The 17,909-nt window shown below is 43.2% G+C and overlaps 1 protein-coding gene across 23 annotated transcripts in view; it reads right to left on the minus strand.

Annotated features, from left to right (window-relative positions):
* RBMS3 (RNA binding motif single stranded interacting protein 3) overlaps window positions 1–17,909 on the minus strand; it is a 682,345-nt gene that overhangs the window by 417,085 nt on the left and 247,351 nt on the right. For 11 of the 23 annotated variants that reach the window (XM_085538329.1, XM_085538333.1, XM_085538330.1 and 8 more), the window contains exon 1: window positions 15,870–16,357. The exons of the other annotated variants lie outside the window; for them this stretch is intronic. In XM_085538329.1, coding sequence (XP_085394455.1) covers window positions 15,870–15,944 — 75 coding nt within the window. In that variant the 5' untranslated portion in view covers window positions 15,945–16,357. Of the gene's footprint in view, window positions 1–15,869; window positions 16,358–17,909 lie in introns of those variants that run through there. 23 annotated transcript variants of the gene reach the window in all.

Genomic DNA, 17,909 nt, shown 5'->3' on the forward strand with positions numbered 1-17,909 from the left:
TGAGCTGATACAGAACTGGTATCCATCACCTGTAAAAATGTAAATATAATTTGAGCACTTTTCAAACAATCTAGATAACACTGAACAAAAATAAATAAATAAAACATCTGGAACATTAGATATGATAACTTGTCCCTTATCTGCTTGATGTGACATTTACAAAAACATATTTTAACAGTAATGTATTCAAACTTTAACAATGGTATTTTCCATATCTCAGGAAAATAATAAAAAGAATGAAAAATGTTTAATAGCATCTCCCAAAACAATAATTTAAATGTATATGTTACAATTATAATGACAAATTAAATAAAACTAGTACTTTATAAGAAAAGTTGGGCCCAAAATATTTGTTCACCCGACAAAGAAAGATGTGCTACAGACTGCAGAGTTCCTGAGGGACTTCAAAGTTGCTATCAATCTTTATACAGAAAGCATTCAGATACTGCAGTGATGGGCAGCAGTATAAAACCCTGAGAGAGTGAGAGAGAAATAGATAAAATGCTCTCAGGAACAAGTTTCTTTCCAGGAAAACTTACTAAACCAAAGCTTAAATTGAAACAGTATTATTTTCCCATGTAGTGGCAGTTTTTCATCTCTTAACTCTCTATTGTTTGTAATACACTCAGAAAGTGAGATTTCTTTCCTAGAGGCCAAATCCTGGCAGTCCGTTCCTGCTAAATAATCCCTTCTTGCACATGCAGTGTTGACATTTCAGGGGTTTCTCACAGGGTACCCTTCTGCAAAAGGGCTCCCAGATGAGGCCCAAGGGGAGAAAGTGCACCCTGCCACTTAGCAGCTTCCCAACACTAGCACTCTGTCCCAATAAATTGCTTCTGACACCGCCAACGAAGAAAAAATTATTACTACAAACAACACAGGCACTGTTTTTTTTCTTACCCTCAAAAGGGAAAGATGCCTACTTCGCATATTCCCACCGTTAATGCTATGAGTAAGCAACAGAGAGAGTGGAACACAGTAGTAATATAAAACAAATCCAGAATATGAAAACACATGTGCAATAAAAAAGAGAATAAGATCATCAGGTTTGTGCAAAAAGGAAAACAAATCCAAAACTCAGCCTAAAAATTCAATGACTAAAATCTGCACAATGGAGAGGCACTGGCAAATGCGCTCACCAGATCTTTGTTCAAAAGACCTGATTCCCTTTGTCTTCCCACAGGAAAACGTTCACATTATTTGGAACCAGCAAAAGGTATAGAAGTAAGAAGGGAAAGTCTGACCTGCCACGTTAAGAAGGTGGCTGGGTTGCCAAAAATTACAGTGATACAAGGTGCGATGGGATGTTGTGGGGCCTTAGGGCTTCTAGGAAAAGTGCATTTGCATTTTCCAAGGTGCCTTCTCTGAAGTCTTTCATCCAGGGCAAGACACCTCCTGTCTTTCTGGCTATGTAGTCACTACCCATCCCAGTATCCACATCAGCATCTCCATGTTCAGGAGAGGGACCACATTACAGACATGACTGGAGGTCTAGAAATAACCTTAGACAGCTGGAAGTAGCGGCCCCTATGTCCATGAGAAATGAAGGGGAGCCAAAAAGATGCTCACCACCAGCTTCCCAACAAAATGATGTGAAGATAAAGCTAGCTGGCATCAGCCATTTGGCAACACTCTGCTCATTCCTTTTGCTGTAGTCAACTGGGCAACCTAAGATGCTGTGGCCACTGGGAGCCCTCGTGAGGCTGGCTGAAATCTCACAAGCTTCTTAGAAGACAAACAAAACAAATGCAGAGCGTGCTGTGTTTTGAATCATTTGGTGTATCTGGGTTAGATGTTCAAGACTTTACTCACAGTCTAGAGAGAGATCTCTAGAGAGATAAAAACGGGTACACATACAAACACACATACCGAAAACTTAGATCCTTTTAAACCAATGTATCTCTAGGAATACTGAATCTCTGCTGCTTAATAAAACTGTGAGAGCTGGTACCAGACTAAAGAAGGGAGAATTTTTCACAATGCATGTTTCATTTAAAAAAAAAAAAAAACAAAAAAAAACAACAAAAAAAAAAACCTACTAGAGAAATTTCTATCATCTTTTTTCTTGTCTAGGCAAACAATCATCTTTCAGCAGCCCTTGATTTCCAAACACTAAAAGACTTTTAAAAAGTGAAAAAGTTGTAAGTGAAGAAATAAAGAAATGATGTCCATCCTTGTTATCTACTCCACGCAGAAAAAGATTAGTAATGCAGATAATTAAATCACTAATGTTATGCTGCCAACAGTATGAAGTGTAACTTGTAGGAAGCAGAGGTATTCACTTTTGAAATGTGTTATATCAAGGCTGTTAGTTCTTCCCTTAGTCTTCCAGCCCCCCCTCCCCCTCCATATTTTTTTTTCCCCTAAGTAAAATACAGTAAAAGTGAAAGAAGATTTCCCTGTCAGCTTGTAACAGCTATTAAAAAAAAAAAAAAAAAAAAAGCCAGCTTTTAAGCCCCAAGGAGCTCCTGGTCTTCAAAAGTGCAAAGTACATACGGTTCTAGTTGAAGTTAATAGGAGCTGCAGGTGACCAGCACTTCTGACTCTGAGGCCCCAAGCTACTGTACAGAGCATTGCCCCTTTGAAATTTCAGCCTAACATTTATCAGCAGCCAACTTGCTGAAGTGCAAGACACATGCATCCTTTTCCTCCACACAGTATTTGCTTGTTAAAAGCACTGAGCGGTTGTGTGAGACATGGCTCCCTGCAATGCTGCAGCCCTGGTGAAATGGGAGGCAAAAACATCCACTCTGAGTCTGATCGAGTGTGAGTCCCCATCCACTGCATGTTAGGATATATTTCTGGAGCTCTCACTGCAGGGAAGAGGCTTGCTGTCTCATTGACATCAGCCACTTCGCTCTTTTGTCCAGCTCGGTTTCATTCCCTGTGAAGCCAGCTTGCAGTAGCAGCCAGGGTTGTTGCTGAAATGCTGGCAGGACCTCCAGAGAACCGCACTGCCTTTCCCCCACTGTGCTACCAGCACCTGAAACCTGCCAGGCAGCAAAGCAGAGCAGGCTGCCCACCAAACAACAGCAATGGAGGGATCAAAGCCCAGAGGAAGCCCAGGGAAGGAGCATAAAGGCACTTTTGAAGTAAACACGTGCAATCACAACTCAAAGTATTAGGAAAGAAAACAAAAAAATAGAGCATGAACTGGGAGGGTTGAATGACTCATTCCCAAGGTGACAGAGCAGTGCACAGTATGCAAGTAAATACTAGATGCTAGTTACCATCTACAACCTGGACCTGGCTCTGAACCACAGCCTTGTACCAGGCACTTCACTTCTGCTTCTGCTCCTACCCACCTTTGTGAGCCCACCTTATTCACATCACTCACCAACTCCTGCAGGCACAGACTAGCTCTTACCCTCTGTTTGTATGCAGCTCAGCACAGCAGAACTGCACAGTCAGAGGTAGCCTGCAAAGAATAAAACAACATCAAAAACAATAAAAGAGGGAAGAGTAAGACCAGCTTAGGAAACACCACTGGAATACCCGTTCTTCAAAAATAAATAAAAGAGGTGTGATGCTCAGTCAGTGGAACAAGCACCATGGCATACACATAAGCTCTGGCTGAAAGAAAAGTAGGAAAACCAGAAGAGACCTTAAGAGGGTGAGGGGGGAAAAAAAAAAAAAAAAAAAAAAAAAAACGGAAAGGAAGGGGGAAAAAATAAAATAAAATGGTGAAGAGGCAGATTTTATAACGCAAATCAAAAAAAAAAACCACAAAAAAACAAAGGACAAATCACAGAAGAGCAGTACGACCACTGTCTTTCCTTCCATTCATTTCATGTTTATGGTGTCCACACCTGATGTCTCGGCCTCTTTGGGTCTTCTCTTGCCAGCTAAGCATCAGATTGCCTCTTTACCATTGAAGTGAGTTAAAAAGAAGGCACAAACTTACCTGATAATTTCTTCTGAGAGTAAATGAGAACAGGAAGGAAAAGGAAGCAAATAAAAGTCACGTATGGCTACTCCAGAATAGCTGACTGGCACAGAAAGGAAGTCACCCACCAAAGACTGGGAAACAAAAAACAACTAATAATTTATTGCTTCGCTAAAGAAAAGGAGAGATGAAGCATAAATACAGCCCATTTCACTAGCTGTTGTTGGAGCATGGCAGTCATACTTCATCCCTCAACACAGATTATAAAATCACAATCTACGTCTTTGTGGCCACTGGCAGAGTTCCTTGTTCTGCTTTAAAAACACCAATAATCTACCCTTGTTTATAGCGTTTTCACATAATTATTCAAAATCAAAGCCCTTGGGAAACAAGAAGTTATCAGCATCAGGAATATCATCCTTTCCTCTTCCATCCACAACATACCTTAAAGCCAAACAAGCCATCTTCTTTATCTATTTATCTATTTATTTATTTATTTTCCAGAAAGCAACTACTTCCAACACACCAGTAAGGGGAGCACATATGACAATGGCACAAGCCAAAATAAGAAAAAGAAAGGAAACAAAAAAAAATAACGACGACTGGAAACATAAAGTAAGACCTGGCAAGTCCCACAAAGTTTTGCATGAGGAAACCAAAGCTAACAGGCTATGATGACCCTGCATCTATCAGCTACTCTTTAACTAACACCTATCGGTAAATAACTTCTTTGTCATTCACTTGTTGATTAAAAGGGTACTGTAGATTGCAGTAATTGTCCTGAAAGATTCAAGAACAGATCAGTCCCTATATGATGCTGATCATTTTTATGACAATTGTTTCCCAATATCCTCCTCATCAGTGCCTGAGAAGAGGCACAGTATGGGACAGCAAGGCTTGGACTGCGAGCAGACACTGTCTGAAAGTCTTCCTTTACTAGGTAGGAGGACATAGAAGTCCTTGGCATCCAAGCTTCCCACCACACTTCTAACACCTTCCGGAAGAATCTTGGCCAAGCACAGATTGAACCACTGCAATAGCCCTGATCTGCCCTCGTGTCACTGGTCTTGTACCACAAACTTCTCTTTCACCTGTTTCTCCAGGCAGCTCATCCTTTGTGGCTGCCCCAGCTCTCCTGCCAAGGAGGTCATGAGGGCTGAAGTGTGCTTATCCCCATCGAGGCTGGCCCAGCTGCTCGCCTCAGGTAAGTGTGTTTCAGAAGCACTCTGCAATCCTGGATGCACCATCTGGGAGTAATATTGGGTCTGATTTCAAGTGTTTTGAACACTCCATCTGTCAGAGTTGTGGGCACTAGGCACTTCTGGATAACTAGGGATTAACATGTCACTTCTGCAAATGTTTTCCCTCTGTTTTCCCAGCCTTGCCTCTGCTATTACACCACTCAAGCACGGTATTTGCTCATAAAGCAGCAACAACTTTTGTCTCCTCCAGAGCCTGCCTGAAATGAAAGGATGTGAATGGTGCACAGCTCTACCCTAAAAGCTCTCAGTAATCTGGTATACACTCACAGAGGCTGTGGCTTATTCAAATGTAGCAATTACGTGAGCAAATAAGGTGTTCAAGGCACCTCTAGAAACGGCTGCGAAGATTAGTTAATGTTTATACAAGTGTCTGACAATTGAAGCAACTACTACATACTGAGCATGTCCATCATCAGGGAACTATTTAAGCAAACGAATGTAGAAAGCAAAGGAAGCAAAACTTATTTCTTCTGTCCAGCATAATTACTGCCAGACTTACGCATGCTAAAAACACCCAATAACCCATCCAACACACTGAATTAATGTTTATGCTATTAAGTTTAGACAATCTTATGCCGAAAGCTTTTCAAACTACAGGAAATTACACGTTGCGCAGGAACAACCCTATACAATTACAGTGATTTTGTAAAATAGCAGAGATATAAAGCAGAAGCGAGCCGGCCAGCAGGGCTGCTAAATCACATAGATAACAAGTATGTCCTGGTGGGGCAGCTGCCTGTAGCTCTTTCTTAGGCGTCTGCAGAGTTGGGAACTACAGCAGCAGCCTCAAATTCAGATGAAAGGGTGCCTCACATGCCTGTACTTGGCAAGGCATCAACAGCCGAATGTGACCAACAGGTACCTCCGCTGCTGCCTCCAAGGGGTCCCCATGCATCATCCAGGCATGTTTCTTATTCACCTTATGTCCCCAGCCAGCACCCACAGCAAGAGCGCCAATGGAAAACACGCTTTGACTGGAGTTGTCTGAATCAGCCCATGTTTCTTTAGGAGGGAAAAGCCTCATAGGGATACCAAGTGCATCAACACACAATCCTGCAACGAGAATGCTCTTCCAGGCTCACAGCTGCTTTGCTAAAGGCTACAGTACTACGTCTGCGTTATGCTTGTTTTCATGAAGGATTGTTTAACAGTACTTTATTGCAGTAAACACCATCTTAATAAAGCCTGGGTGAAGCTTTCAGCTTACCAAGCCATCCAGAATGCTTTGACAAACATCTGAAGGACTGCAGTGCTTCTGAATTTCCTCTGATGTCTTTCAGGTGTAGAACAGCATTAAAGGTAAGTTTTCATGAATGCAAAAATCAGGCAGAGACTTGTGCAAGTGCTACCAGTCCTGTTCTTTACCTTCCTCACTGCGCTGCTCACAACTCACCTCATCACCAGCCTCCTTTTCTTTTGCTAAACAACTTCAGAGCTATTTGCACACAGAACAAGTATATATTATACAGTTCAATTACACATGGTAGGCTATTGGTTTGCGTCTATCAGCTAAGCAGAACACTGACAGCTGTGTAGACATCTCAGCTGATACTAAAAGCAGTCTTGTTGGCAGTTTTGATCTTAAAGTAAATACACTGGAAAACTTAGCTCTAATTAGGCTTAAAGGCAGATACAATTTTCTGGAACGAACACAAAATGAATGCTGCCGATAACACCGTCTTTGCAAAATATCTTGTTTGGTTTGCCTTCAGTAGACGGCATTTCCAAGATAAAATATTCTTACTCACAAGTGATATATTCCTGCTGTTTGCGTGTTGACAAAAACCTGCATTTTGTATTTTAAGTGGTGCGCTATGCTTCATTAATAGGAAATCATCCTCCTGAATCACAGACATATTAGCTGAGCTCCAAGTGACCTAATTCATTTTTAATATTTCAGAGTTGGTTAAAAGCTGAAACAAGAGATCTCTAACACAGCTTCGACACCCCTGCCATGAATCAAAAGATGTAGGGAAAAGGTCATGTGCTTACTAACTGGCACCCAACCAAATTCATCACTCTAAAATGAGAGAAGCCCACATTTCCCATTACGCTTCTCCCTTTCTAAGAGCATCCATCAACTTGCATGATATCAACAAGCTGAATTTATTTATATGCGTGTCCCCTAATAAAAGGTCAGAGATGCAAGAAAGAAGAAATAAGCACTGCAGCCTTTGTGTAAGCAAGAAGCCTTTCCTTCCCTTTAAAGCAGCAGCCTTTGAAGACCAAAAGGAGAAACAATTCCCAACCACATAAAGAAACTAACAAGTCCCTTATATGGCTAAGAATCGCAATGCCTTCCCCACCCCCCGCCCCCAACCCCACAGTTGGAAAAATTATAACAAGAGGGGAAAAATAGAGCAAACTTTAAAAAGGCAGTTCTCTGAGCACCAGGGAATTCACACAGGCACATCGTTCCAGCTTTAAGAACTGCTAGATACTTTCTTCTTGAAAGAGAAGGAGGACATTACACCAGGTGAGTCCCTGAAATCCGGATTTTAACTCTCCTGCTGTAACTATGGATACCCAGCCTTCAGACCCTTTTGTGAAGTAGTGGTACACCCAGCTCCCTTATCTCTTCCTCTTGAAAAATGCCTCCAGCTGAAGTCCCCTCCATTTCCTCTTTTATGGCTCACCATCACTCCACAGCAAGGTTTGGCCAGCTGCGTCCCTATGTCCATACCAGCCCCCTGCTCTCACTGCCTCAGCACCTGTATCCTCAGTTTGCCTCTCACCCTCCAGAAAGCCTTAAGCAAAGGTTACCAGCTTCTCATCCAGGAAGCCAACTCGACAACATTGTGTTTTGTTTTGTTTTAGATAACCAGAGTGCTTCTTGCAAACAGGTTAAACGGGCACTGTGTCAGCCTGTCCTGCACCTTGCAGTGAAGCGAAGCATTTAAGTGCACCTTTAGGATTTAATCTATTAATGCCAACTCACAAAATAAAAACAAATTGCAGCTTGATTTAACCTGGGGATACAAATCTGCTCAACGACTTTCCATCTTGGATAACTTTGAATTACACAGAACTGACATCACTTCCACTACATGACAGCCTATAAATTGACACCAACCACATGGCACCATCCATAAAAACATGTGTCAAGGAGACACCAACAAGGAACAAAACATCAGAGAGCTTTACATCGTAAACATGCAATCATATGTATCTTCTGGCTCTACTATGATCTCTATAGACTGTGTGGTTTATTTCATTCATTTGCATCTGAATCAAGTCAATACAATTAGCCGAGGAGCCCTTATAGAAAATCTGTCCAAACAATTTAATCTGCATAAATTACTAGAAATAAAATAAAAATCTTTATTTATTTATATATTTAAGATAAATGGCTATGTTTAATAAGCAGAAAGTAAATTTATTCCCACCACTGTCACACACAATCAAGTACAGAAACAAACAAGGAAAAAAGAAAAAAAAAAATATTTGCATCCATAATTATGAAAAAAAAATCTCTTGTACTTGACAAAGTCAGGCCTAAAAATTCTCTCAGCTAATAAAAACCTCTAGAAGAAGAGATTAGCCTTTAATGTAAAGCAGCAATCAAAAAGACAGCATGGTAAAGGAATTCAGCTGGACCTTCCAACATGGGACTATAGATACAGCAAGTAACCTTTGCTTTACTTCTTCATTTAGAAACTCTGCATTGTCAGGAAAGACCTACAGAGAAAAAAAAAACTGACTTGTTTCAAATTTCCAACAAGCCTTGCAGCATTTTTATCTCAAGAACCATACAAATAAAAGCAAAACAAGTCCGCAGCTCTATCATTACTTTTTGTGGAATAACCATGTTCACTCTCGTGCAGAAATTGCTGATGTTCACTACAGGCACCAGGCTCCATGTCAGGCATCTCATATGACTCAATTAAACTTCCGCTACGTATAAATCATATCTTAACGTGACAGAGAGAGACAAATAAAGACAGAATGAGCAGAACACCATTAAAAAAAAAAAAGCTGCTGTAATAATATAAATTAGGATAAACATAGAATAAACAGTATTAAGTTAAAAAAAAAATAGCCACAGAAAGCCCAAAACACACCAGATTTTTAAAGCATCAGATATGTCCCTGCTCATTTGTACAACACAGCATCATTTTGACAGTTCTTGTTTCATTTCTAATCTGTATTTTTAAAAAATAACAAACAACAACAATAACACCACTCCGTATGTTCAGTCGTCCTGGTTTTCACCCCGGAGAATAGCACGTGCTTTGCGGAACTGATTCCGCATTACTGAGGACAACTTTGAAGTCCTTTCATTTTTCAAGGGAAGCAGAACAGACCTGTATGACTGTAATTTCTATTCATAAATACCAGCGTTAATCAACTACATGAAATATTAGTAACATTCTGTATATTGGAAATATTCTGCACGAGCAAGCACTGCTCTCAGGAGGATGCACTGCACAGTGAGAGCAGCGCTCACAGTGAAAAAGTTTAGGAGTTTTAGGAGTAAACTCCCTTCCAACACTCAACACTGCCCATAGGAGTGGGAAAGCTATTGCGAAACAGCATTACGCAAAGACACAACGTACGCACTGACAGTATCTGTGCAAATCGCTGCTCTCAGACTCCCTTCTTTGCCCATCTGCAGTCTTTGGTATGGAACAACTATATCATAAAAGCTCTTATTCACACATGCTTTTGATATTACACTATTTAATCACATACAGCTGTAGCTGATGAGACTGTTACAAAACACAATTTTAATGCAGCACTGGAAGCAAGTTCTGGAGACACATCAACCATTTTTCCCTCTACATAAAATTCTAACATTAAAAGACTTCTCTTCAAGAAAAACAAAACAAAACAAATTTATAAGAATAGCCAACTCATTCTTTAAAATCTGCTTCTCTTCCTGGACACTCTGGAATGGACTTGTTTGCAAGTGAACTTGAAGTCCCTGTCTGGAGTATAGATAGCAACAAACCTACTTCCCCACACCAGAAAAAAAAAATAAAATAAAATAATATATATATATATATATATATATATATATATATAAAATAGCAATTAAAAAGCCCTGCTTGAAATTACATGCGGAAAGAATGCTATTCAGGCTACTTAACAGCAAGACCTGAAATGAACTCAGGCATCCTGCTTGGAAAATGTCTTTTCTTATCTACTTCTTAATTCACGGAAATTTAGGAGCTAGCAGCCTGACCATTTTTACAATGACACTTGAATTCAAGTACAAATACACCATCATGCAAACTCTGAAAGCCCACGGGCATTAAAAATCAAGTCAGTAATTTGGAAGGGCGCCTTGTCTTGACTATTCTACATTATAGCAAGCTCTGGGTGTTAATAGATACAGTAACACATATGTAGCCTAACCTGACCAATGCTTGTAACTTCAGACTTTCCCTATGGAAGCAATGCACATTCTTGTAAACCTGCATGAATACGAATGTTCCAAAAAGTTAAATAACTGGAATATTTGGACATTGTTTTCCCACCTTCTGTGTTTCAACAAATCCACATTGAGAAACCACATGAAAGGAAGACCAACAAAGAGAATCAATGTTTCCTCAATATACATCATCACGACCCTTACAGAAAAAGGAACATTTTTATTCACGCATGACAAATGGTAATGAGAAATGAACAAGTTCATATATTATGTGTTTTCTGGAAGATCACCACTTTTACATTCCTTATTGTTTAAAGCAACTGGCAAAAACACTAGGATTGGGTATGCTTTTGCCAAAATTACGACTAGCCTTACACATTTTTAACTTCAACAAACCCACAAGCCATTAAGGCAGCTCTTGGAGGCACTGAAAACATGCCGCATCACACTGAATCCAATGAGGGCTCAGGGCAAATCAACTTCATTCCTCGAAACGCACTCCTCTATTTGCAAGTGTTTGCCTCCACTCTGGCACTATCACATGGGCTCCAGCAAGACTTTTGAGCTCTGGCGGCAATCCAAGCTGCAGATGGTTGGAAATGCAGCCTGAAATCAGTGTGTGGTTGATGAATTACTCCTTACACCTGACCCCTGCTTCACACCAGGCCCCGAGCACCACCAGCCCGAGGAGGCCTGTCAGGCAGCGCCAGAGCTGGAACGCTCTCTTCAAGGCCTTCTGCGGGACCAGATGGCCGAGAGCAGGGAACGCCGTAAACTCGCTAAGCAGAAACATGAGCGACAAAAAAGCAAGGGATTGGTAGGTACGAGGTGAAGAGAGGAGAGAGCTTCGTGCCGATTCCAAAAATACACTTTCTAAAAGCAGCCGGTGGAGCATGCAGGGAGGCGGCCCGGTGGCGTGCGGCTGAATGAGGTCCCTGCTCCCTGTGTGCCAAAGAATGCCCTAAAAAAAGGAAAAGAGGAAGCGAAACAAAACAGAGGACTCCATCCAAACGCACACACCCAAACGTGCACTCACAAAGCGACTTTCTGGAGTTGAAACGCAGCTGGGTACACCTGTTTGCATTCCCCAGCTGGTTGCTCTTCAGGTGGGGCAGGTCCCTGCCGTGCCATGGTCATGCTCATTCAGCCCCTCCTGCCTGCAGGCTGGGCTGCACACTTCTCACACCCGCAAAGAAAGGACTGTATTCACACAGGCGTTGGGAAACAGCACTTGTGAACACAGATAGAAGCCAAGTGTGCATCAGGCGTATCGGGATTAACAAACACTGTGGGGATAGCTGATGCTATCTCCCTGTTGCGGGTATTTCAGCCTCCTCTTTGGGCAGGAAAGTCAACACAGTAAGAGTTAAACTCCCAACCCAAGCCATGACTAATAGATAGGAAATATCTGGAGAATGCATGAAAGCAAATCACATAGAAATAGCTGCTAAATGGGCATATTTTTACCCCCAAAGCAAGTACGGTGATCATAAAACAAGCAATTCCTGTCTGCAGGTAACTGTGACACTCTCTCCTTCCTACCCTCATGATTCAGGGTTTTTCTGTAGGCTGCTGAGCAGGCTTCCTCAGCACTAGGTCTAATCATAAGCTGCAGAGGAGAAAGATAAAACATTGCGTCTACTAAATTAAGGAGGCTCTTTCAAATACATTTAGATAGTTTAGAGTGTTTTTTCCCCTTTTCACACCATTACATGAAAGTTAACATTGCTCAGTTTTGCTTTTCCATTGTGTGAAAGGGCAAAGAGAAAAGAATTTGCTTTGGCAAGCAAGAAACTAAAGAAATACAATTGGACCTCAATGCAAGATTTTTTGTCTCGTTATCACTTTACACGTGACCATTTACAACATACTGCTGTAAACCAAATGCTTGAGAAGTTATGCCATCAGTGAGGATGCAGCTAAAGAAAAGCATTTAACAGCTCAAAATCTAATGCAAAGATGCTATAGGTTCTCATCAAGTATTGCCTCCCGGCAATATTCTTTGCAGCGAGACCATACGACTATCTTTAACTTACAAGACTGTATATATATATATGTTCCTTTAGAAGTAAACTCCGAACACGACACCCCACTCTCAGCCTGGAGAAGTTCAAACATCATACTTCCAAACTGCTGTTGTCAGACAGCGACACGACAAAAGGAGAAAAATAAGGTTCTATATTTCCTCCAACTCAGTGCTTGTCCTTAGGAGACATACTGAATTCCTTGCTATTGTCTCACAAATTGGCCTTCTCTGCCCCTCTTCTTTTTTCAGTTTTGGATGACGTGGAGTTTGTCTAAACCTGAAACTGAAGTCATAGCTTCAGTGGTGGCATCTGCTAATTAAGAAGCACGAGTAAACTGAATAATAAGAGTGCGTGTTTCATGTTGCAAAAAAAGGCCACAAAACACTTTAAAAACTCAAATCAATCAAACAAACATATGGAATCCATTTCTTCCTATTTATAATCCCATTACCCGTATAGCTATTCATTTACACCATTTCACCATAACAATGTGCTAGCTACATTGAAAGATACAAACACAGATTGTAGACTCAGATCTTAGGCAGCTTCGTGCTCCCCCAAGAGAAGGACGTGGCGCACAGTAATGCAGCGCTTCTCAGAGAGCAACTGAGACAACTTCACAAAACAGGCACAGCACAACGCGGCGCTTCACCCAGACATGCCAAGGAGCAGAGGTCTCAGAACTTTAACACGCTGCCACTCAGCGCTTCACAAGCTGTACGCAAATGGCACAAGAAATCCTAGAATCTCACCCTTAATTGCAAATGGATGCATCCCTTCGTCCCTCCCTCCCCCCACCCCCCCACCTCAGCACGCATGACTGTGAACATGAAAAGATATTCTTTCTCAAGAGATGAATCCTACCATGACTGGTACAAAGGAGAGTTTTGGAAAAATAAAAAGTTGAAGCTCACAGTACAATTGGAGTCACTCAGGGGCTTATTAATACAAGTTTCTCAAACAAGCATGATAAAAGATACAGCTCTCCGCCACAATGTTATTTGATTACCCGAATATTAGCTTTAGACATACAATGGGTCTAACTGCTTTAAAATGTCCCAGAAGCTGATGGCTAGCTTCAAGGTAACAAAATCCAGATGCTGCCTGTCTGCGCTGCTCCAAACTCTCAGGGTCTACAGAGGAGGAAAAACTCCTACGCGCGTCTCCATATATGCATGTGTGTATGTGTTTATTATTTAGGTTTTATGCACGCACTCCACACGGCGCAAGGGAAAAAAATAAAACTAGCATCATATAGACGGTACCACTGATTTGCAACGTTACCTGTCCTTGCAGTAATGTGTGCGGAGACAGTCACACGTGACTTTTCACCAGGTTGATAATTTTATATACCAGCTATTAAAAGGGCATTTAATTTAGCTGTTCCTTACCGTGGTTTTTTTTTTTTTGGTTTTTTTTTTTTTAACCTAATGCTTACAAAAAAAAAAAAAAAAAAAAAAAGAAAAAAATGTTGCTATTTTAAGCTGAAATGCAAGGCTTATTTCCTTAAAAAGCTTATTTTATGAAGTTAAAAATAGAAAGAGCAAAAAAGAGGAGGAAAAAAGGACTGACAAAATGTAAGCTACGTGAGTAAAAGGCATGGAATGTCCAATATTTCTCCTCCAATACTCGAGGCTATTGTTCTTTCAAAAAAAACACCATCAATTGTTTCACGTCCTTGGCTTGCCATGTTTTGAGGAATAGCATCAGCCTGCGTCCCCCAATCCCCCAAACAGTTAAAGCTATGGGCAATATCGCATACGAGCTAGTGAGGGGCTGCTGCTGCAACAGCAACAATACACACTAAATGGTCACAAAGGTAAAATGCAATTTGGATCGACCTTGAAAGAAAAAAGGAGGAGAAAAAAAAATTAAAGAAAGAAAAGCAATAAAAATCACTCTAATATAAAATTAAGAAGAGGTTAAGTTTTATATAAAAATCTGCACAACACAACGAAAGAAAGAGCAAACAAACGAGGGGTAACCCTGTGACAAATTACAGGCTGTAATCATATTGAGTGGCTCTGGTGTCATCACGACTCAGAGCAGCCCGATCCCCAGTTTTGACAATTAGTTAATTTATATCATGCAGCAGTCTGGCCATAAATGTTAACGGGAGAGTAATTTCATTAACGGGGCAATATAACTCCGCCATCAGAGCAGCGAGCAGACCAATGTGCTTCAGAGTCTGCACAGTCAGCCCCCCCTCGGCACCTCACACACGCAGGCACACGTCAAAGGTCCCATGTGTTAAATCTACCACGTGTGTAAGCGGGGGCAGAGGCACGTCTGTGTACTCTGGCTATTATTTTTCCCCAAAAACGGGTGCTGCTTTAGTGACTGAAACTCTGGCTTTGAGGTTATGCTCACAAGCAGTCTTTTTTTGTTGTTTTTTTTACTATTATTTTATTATTATTATTATTATCCTAACGTGGTTTGCAAACTTTAGCTTTAGGGATCTCTTCTATTACCGTCACTCAGACTCTCAGGAAATCTTTTCAGCAAGCAGACTGCTCCACAATGACATTATGACATTACAAAAACGAGGCTTTAATTAACCAACTCATGGCCAGGTAGCAGCAACCTCGCTCAGCCCCTGTCGAGGACACAGGCCTGCTCTCTGGTCCACTGGCATTTTTAAAACTGGGAAGAAAGACAGCAAAGAAAGAGCCCTTGAGCAGATACATGCTCTGAAAGTAGCTGCCCTCTATTTTCAGACCTTCTTAGCACAGCAGAGTGCGGCCGTCTCACCCTCTCCATGCAATGATACTGAAAGCAGTGCAACCCACTGCCACCAACTCCACCAGATCTGCAGGCGGCAGCTCCTCATCCACCCCAGCCCTTACAGCATCTCTCACACAGCTGATTAAAAGTTTGAGCTCCACAGACAGCTCTTCTAAAGGCAAAACACCTCTGAGTTCCAAATGGACTGGAGGCATCACTGGAAGAGCCCCCGAAAAAGCCCTCCATGCTTGATGCTGTCCAGAGCAGCCCTCACTCTATGCCACAATAAACACGCTACCTGCCTGGCTTCGTGATAGCATTCAGACCAAACAATAAAAGGAATTGGCCGACGCCAACGGCCCTTGAAAAAACAAAAAGAAAGAAAGAAAGGAAAAAAAAAAAAGGAAGAAAAAAAAATGGAAAAAAAATTAAAAAAAAATTAAAAGAAAGAAGGAAAAGGAGAATAAATCAGTAAAGCCAACACAGGCAACGACCTTCCTGCCGCCCTCAGCTTGCTGCCCCCCAGCATGAGAAGTGAGGGGCAGGCAATGGGGTGAGCCCACAGCCCCTACCCTCCACAGCGCCCGCCGCCCTACCTTAGTTTGGAGATAGTGGGGGTAGTAGTAGGTGTACTGGGGGTACATTGGCTGCTGGTCCAGGCGTTTGCCCATGTAGCTGGAGTCCTTCTGGCTGGCGCAGGGAACTCGGCGGCAGGGTGTAGTGCCCCAGGGCCTTTCTTCCTCTCACGCCGCTATTCCTGACAGTGCGGGCTACAGCGGAGCTGGCTGCCGAGACTTCCTCGCCGTCTGCCGCCCGCTACTTCCAGCGCAGCCCAAATCGCACAGGCGCGGACATCGATGTGCGTGCGGCTGTGGGGGGTGGGGGTGGCAGCCCCTATCCGCTGCCCGCTGCGTGACTCCGCGCTGCCGTGCCCGGCCGGGAGCGTCCTGCGAGCGGAGACAGTGCAACTCCACACCACCGCCCGCTCAGCTCGTTCGCTCTCCTCGTCCTCTCCCCGTTCTCGAGCCCTCCCCTCTTCACGCTCCCCACCCGCCCCCCTTAAAAAAAAAAAAAAAAAAAAAAAGAAAGAAAAGAAAATAAAAAAAGAAAAGAAAAAAAGAAAAAAAAGGAAAAGAAAAAAAGAGAAAAAAAAAAAAAAAAAAAAGGAAAAATAAAGGGGAAAAAAAAAAGAAAAGAAAAAAAAAGGGGGGGGGAGGGAAGAGCCTTCCCCAGCCTAGTTGCCGCTGCCTCCCTCACGGAGTGACATGGTGCTCGGGGCTCGTCCTGTCTTTCATTCAAACCCCCTCCGCGCCGCGCCGCCGGTGGGAGGGACCTCGGCGCGCCGCTCCCCCGGGAGGGCCGGCACAGGCCCCGCCACCGCCCCGCGCCCCCGCCCCCCGCGGCCCGGGGCTGCCCTGGGACCCGGGGATCGGGGGTTCCCCGCGCCGCGGCCGCGTGTCCGTGGGGTGATTCGAACGCCGCAGCCGAAGGTCGCGGAGCCGCGGCGCTGACCGGGGAGGGCGTCGTCTTGCCGCCGCCACCACCACCCCCCCCTCCGCATCCTCTCCTAAACGGCTCCGTGCCGTCACGCAGCACTTCCTCGAGAGGCCGGGGGGCGACCCGGGGCCAGACATATTAAATATATACTTTGTTACGGCGCTTATATAAGACTTGCTTATTGAAAGTTGGAACAAAATGGAGGAAGAGGGTAAAGAGGAAACTCCTTTCCTCCCGACCCCGGGTGCTTCGGGAGCACACGGAGCACAGAAGTTACCCGCAGGCCCCGCCGCCCATCGGGACCCGACGTACCGTAGGCGCGCACCCAGAGGGCGGCCCAGGTGAGGGCACGGCGTAGCACCGAGCGGCCGCACACCTGAGAGCATCGCGGCCGCGTGGGCTGCTGATAGCACCGGGCCTGGAGAGCTCAGCTTAAATCACAGCAAGAAAAGTGCGTGAGGAACAAAATGTTTCCTCTTGTATGCAAACCCCTGCATTTCTCAACAACAGCAACAACAAAAATCGCTTATTCCTTCAGCGCGTCGTCAGATTCCTGGGCCTTTCTACACTACAGTGGCTTCGCCTATTTATAAATTTGGGGGTGAAAAGCGTGGGGTGGCAGTTTCTTTTTGTTTCTATTTCAATCGCTGATAGTATTGCAGCAGGATTGTCAGCTGCTGTATTATCAACCAAATTGCTTCAGAAAAATAAAGAAAAGAAAAAAATTATAAAAAGCATTTCTTTAAAGGGACTCTTCTCAAGGCTGGGAGAGCTAAAATTGAACTTGCCAGCTGTGTTTTGGTTTGTGGCACGTGCTTGCACATGACAGCAACATGGAAGTATCACGCTTCACGCCGGGCAGCTCGCTGTTCATGTCAGCAGAGGGTTTTGTTGTGGATTCCTATAGCTGCCCCATAATCAACAGGCAAAGGGAAACAGCAGAAGGAAATGGGCAGTGCAGGAAGCAATGGTGCACCCAAAGCACTGCCTGTGGGACACTGAGGTTTCATTACCAAGTAATATTCGGGTACCAGCCCACACGGCAGGAACAACAAAGCACCACACTCACACAAGTGTCCGGCCCTTGTTTCAAGAGAAAAACTTTTGGGGAATCCATTCTCTGTTCTCAGTGCACAGTG

This window comes from Coturnix japonica, chromosome 2, assembly GCF_054131305.1.
Source record: "Coturnix japonica strain WE chromosome 2, WE-NBRP24, whole genome shotgun sequence".
NCBI lineage: Eukaryota > Metazoa > Chordata > Aves > Galliformes > Phasianidae > Coturnix > Coturnix japonica.